The 4,877-nt window shown below is 48.0% G+C and overlaps 1 protein-coding gene across 1 annotated transcript; it reads right to left on the bottom strand.

Moving 5' to 3' along the window:
* Positions 1-405: 405 nt before the first annotated feature.
* LOC112588678 (uncharacterized) lies at positions 406-4,600 on the bottom strand. Its single transcript, XM_025299351.1, has 2 exons — positions 4,007-4,600; positions 406-3,034 (listed from the first exon to the last, which is right to left on the bottom strand). Exon 2 carries the CDS (start codon positions 2,442-2,444, stop codon positions 1,494-1,496), a length of 951 nt encoding a protein of 316 aa, XP_025155136.1. The 5' UTR covers positions 2,445-3,034; positions 4,007-4,600; the 3' UTR covers positions 406-1,493.
* Between the last annotated feature and the right edge of the window lie 277 nt (positions 4,601-4,877).

Here is a 4,877-nt window from a genome sequence, read left to right as displayed (position 1 = left end):
CCTAACCTATAATACGGAGCATTTCTGAAGTCACTCACTCGACTAGCTGCGCAATAACCATGGAACAGGATGTGATCTTGCACATCTTGGTGATAATTGTGCTAAATTCTCGCTTGGGCGAACACAAAAGCGGACTGCGTTTCGTTTGGTTTATCGTGAGTATGAGAATGAAAGAGAGCAACGGCGCGCAACGACAGTAGGTACGATGTCAGTCGTTGATACGAACGTCGTCGTTTCAAAGGGTTTAGTCAAAAAAACTGCGCGTCAAGTTGTTTTCCGCGAATCTGCAAAACCTTTTATTTCGTTCTACACGCAGAGGATAGGAACTAACGGACAAACTTAGTCAAAGATGTCATATTATTGCAAGTTTATTTGTTCTTTTTTTCTTACATGAGATAGCGGTGGTCGCTTTTGGCGCCTGGACAAACTTTGGCGTTCGGCACATATTGGAAATTTTATATTCTCCAAGACCATATGACTTTGTTGGTTGAATCGGCTTCGTCTTTATCGTTGCGCCATCGAACGAAACGCACCGTTCCGAGCGCGACGTATTCGAATTCGGCCAATCGATCAATGGCACCGCTCGCAGTGACAGTAGTATCGAGAGTCATCATCTCCGAGACATTTTCTACAATGAGTAACGAGCTTTGTTGTTGCCACGCGGTGATCAGTCGACGAGATTGAACCGTGTATTGCAAAGTTGTGATGCTCGAACCATCAGTCGCGACAACGTTTGATGTGGCGTATCGTCGCACGGCCAATACGATTTCGTGAGAGCGCAATTCGTTCAAGTCCCACGACACGATCAGCTCGACGCTCTGCCGCAATTTTATCTTTTCGTACGTGTTGGCGCATGTGAAACACCATGACAAAAGATTACCGTGATGCGCTTGCGCATTTATCAGAATGCCATCGGTCGAAATATTTGCGCGCGGAGAGTCATATTCGTTCAGCAGCCGTGCAATTTCGTAGGGTAGTTGAAAGGGTCGACTGATCAACAAGATATTGGCGACGTCGTTATCAGTGGTAGCGGACGTGTAGCCGCGCATTTCCTACATTTCGTACGCATCACACAATATGGCATTCGAGTATATTAAATCGACCGGAATGATAACTCGACTGAGATAGTCACGACGCGACAAAGTCATTCTATTCTCGAGGCACGTGTCGAACACGGACCTCACGACAGCTCGACGGAGGTTAGAGAGTTGAGTCATTTGATTTCGAAGCGATTTATCGCCGTTCACCGGCTGTTCGTTGTTCGTTGTTGCGGCGACGCTCAATTGACACCATTTGTACAGGTCCAGTGCACCGCGACGCAGAATCATGTTCATGTGACGATGATTGTTGTTATTTGACGAATCGTAACGCAGCGTCACGATTGCAGCTTGCAGTTCATCAGTCGTGTCGTTCGATACATAGGTTTCGCGAAGAATATCTCCACATGAGACAAAAGCGTCGAGATTCTCCAACGATCCACACTGAACAAGTACTTACGCAATAAATGCCCATTCGTTGATGGTTTCGCGATTTTCGGATGTTACCGCGTACGCTGTCAGCGAGTTGCGCTGTTCAGCTCCTTCAGCGTATTCGGTACACTCGACTCGACGCACGAGCGCACCGTTGCTTTGAGTACGAAGCAACTCTTCGTGATCTCCAATGCATACAATCTCTGTGATAACATCGGCATAATGTATATTTCCGTTTCGCATAGTTTCAATTTGGTACACATATTGTCCGGATAATACGGGTGTATCGCGACGTTCTTCCTCCGAAGGAGCTGCGGCTTCTATCGTCGTTGTGCACGTCAATGGCCATTGACGAATCTCGCGTCTATCGAGTCGCAAGGCGCCGTTTATCAAGACACCAAAAGCGCCATCGTACTTGAGTTTGGCAACGAGCGACGATTCGGCATGGTGCACGATACGACTCGCCAGTTCCTGCATCATGTTGGTTCTCGTTATACAATTCGGTCCTGTAACAGCGCGAATCAGCGACAGTTCGTCAAGCGCTTCTTTCAGCGGCACGGAGCGCAGGCCGTCGAACAGCAGTCCGTCGGGCCAGTGTTTACGTAGCCATGGAAGCACCAATGCTCTGTGCACCGCCACGATAGTGTTGTGACGAGCGAATCTCTCCCTGGGAGTGTTGATGGCGCTCGTTAGAGATGTTTCGCATTCCAGATCCAGATGATACGATGCCTCGTGATATTCGTTGAGACGAGCGCGCAGAGATACACGCACAGTACGCGGTGATAACGGAGAGACACATTGGTTACATGCTTCGCGCGGAAGATTGTCGTCGTTTTCACGAATCGTTTTCGCGTCGGAGCAATGGGCGCACGCTAGTGCAAAGAAAGAGAGCCGGTGTTCGAAACACAGGCCGAGATTCGAGTCGCTCGTGTCGTCCTCGAGATCGGTGAGCTCTCTTTCGTAGCGTAACGGCATTCGAAGCTCCGCGTTCAGTGTGTCGCGAAGAATTAACGGATAGCGCGCATTATCCTCGTATGTCAATTGACGTTTCGCACGATCGTGAGCCCGTTCGTATCTTGCATATCTACTGTACGCCAATGGAATTTTGAGCTGAGAGATCAGTCGATCCTGATCGTTGCAACGAGCGAGCGATCGCAGAACCTATAATCTGTCAGGCGCTTGAGGCGTGGAGTTAGTTGGACGACGGTCTCGATACGATATTATGGATATCGTACCGAATCGCTACGTTGATGCTCCGATTCGCAATTTGCGATGTACGAAAGATTCGAGATTACAATCGAGCGACCAGAATTCGTCAAATAATGCACTTTGACCCACGCTGACCGGAAGCGAATATCCGAGCGTTGTTTCGAGCTCGCAATGAGCGGACCAGTTTTCCATTATGCACGTAACGAGTTAGATCCGTCGCAAACTGCGTTACAAATAGTGAAACGCGACGCGCGAATTGGAATGCAGCATCACACTTAGCGACGTTGGCAAGCGTAGCAGAATGCGCAGTTCGGGCGAAACTAGTACCATCAACTTTCGATCGTTGTCCCGCAAAACTGAAATAAAAAAAACAGGTGGGGTCCATTAATCAAATCAGTTTACACAGTCTGTCCCAGATACGATGAGACTGGTTCCATCAAAGTTCTTAGCGCAGCAATATCTATGAGTGAATGATGGTAGGTGAATGTTCTACCCTTAATCTACTTAACCTTAAAATTTGAGCGAATTCGGTTGATATTTCACTGTGGTTTATGTAAAGTCACTTTGTGTACGTCGGTCGAAAAACCAACTTTTAAATTGGGTAGGGTAAAAGGGTGCAGAAACGTACGAAACGCTAAAAAAATGTGTACGGGGATGAATGTATGTCCCGTGCACAGGTTTTCCGTTGGTTTGGCTGATTCTGTGACGGTCGTGAGGACCTTGCAGACGATGACTGAGCATAGCCGCCAAAAACCACTCGCAATGAAGAAAACATCGAGAAAGTCAAAGAAATTCTTCGAAGCGACCGCTGTGTGTCTGCGAGACTCATCGAAGAGGAAACTGGGATACCGAAAAGCACAGTCTATCGAATTTTGACCGAAGATTTGGGCAAACGGAAGGTTGCACGATAATGCACCATCGCACAAAGCCATCATGCTACGTGAATTTTTGACCAAAAAAGGCATTATTGTAATCGATCATCCACCATATTCACCTGATTTGGCTCCGTGCGACTTCTGGCTATTTCCCAAACTGAAATTGCCGATGAAAGGAAATCGTTTCGATATCATCCCGGTTATCCAAAAGACTTCGACCGCCATACTTAAAGGCCATTCCAGCCGATGAGTATAAAAAATGTTTCGAAAAATTTGTTGAACGTTTCCAGCGCTGTATTGACTCAGAAGGAGACTATTTTGAATAAACAAGAATAAAAATTCAAAATAATAAACGCTTTGTATTTTTTTAAACCAGTCTCATTGGATCTGGGACAGACTGTGTATTGAGTCACCCGACAACCGAGTTAGTCGCCTGATCGTAATCGTACTCACGTGTATCACACGCAGCGAATAATACCATATGTGCCATGTATATACGGCGATAGTACATTGAACGTTGGCCGAGGTGTCGAAGGGCCGCTGGTCGCAAGGAGTCCGCAGCCAAGTCGAATTCTCCTTCGTACGACTCTACTTTGCGACTCGATAGAGGCACGCTAGAAGCTGAAACTGCGATTCGCTCCCGAGCAAACAATATCGGTCCTAATTCTAAAACTGCGGGTCTTGCGTGACGATCTTGCAGAAAGCGATGATAGCTGCTCGTCGTCGTCATCGTCGTCGTCGTCATTTTTTTAGCAGCGGTGATGGCTGCGCCACTGCCATTGTCTTCCTTTGCGTTTATGCACACGCGTAACAATAGTGGCACCCGTCCGTCGAACAGACCCAAGTGATGATCATGCTTATACGATTCGCACCACTTGCGCTGGATACCCGAGCCGGCCAATTGTTGGCGTGCGTGAGCGCTCAAACGATTGAGAGAGACGCGACTGTTGATGCGAAAAGACGTATGCAATGCGCGAAGGAGCGTTTCATCGAACACGTTTTTATCGAACGCACCAAACTCGTTGGCTTCGATCTCTAGATGGATTTTTTCTTCGCGTACAGAGGGAAAAACAACAGCGGACGGAGGCGTGCCTCGTTCAATAGTGCGCACGTACGTGAAGTAATCACGGTATCGCGGATTGGTGTATCGCCATTTAGCACTATTTCGCTTCGATGGTAACGATTTTCTGCTCGAGGCCATCGTCGCCGAGGTACCAGACGATGAAGACGTTATCGCGCGAGTCAGTGCACTACTGAGAGTGGACGCTATGCCGCCGCCGCCGCCGCGTTTACCGCCGCCATTGTTCTTCTTCTTTCGCACACC

This window comes from Harpegnathos saltator, unplaced genomic scaffold (genome assembly GCF_003227715.2).
Source record: "Harpegnathos saltator strain DR-91 unplaced genomic scaffold, Hsal_v8.6 scaffold268, whole genome shotgun sequence".
NCBI classification, from domain to species: Eukaryota; Metazoa; Arthropoda; class Insecta; order Hymenoptera; family Formicidae; genus Harpegnathos; species Harpegnathos saltator.
The sequence above is the reverse complement of the archived record's forward strand: the minus strand, read 5'-3'. Positions and strand labels throughout refer to the sequence as shown.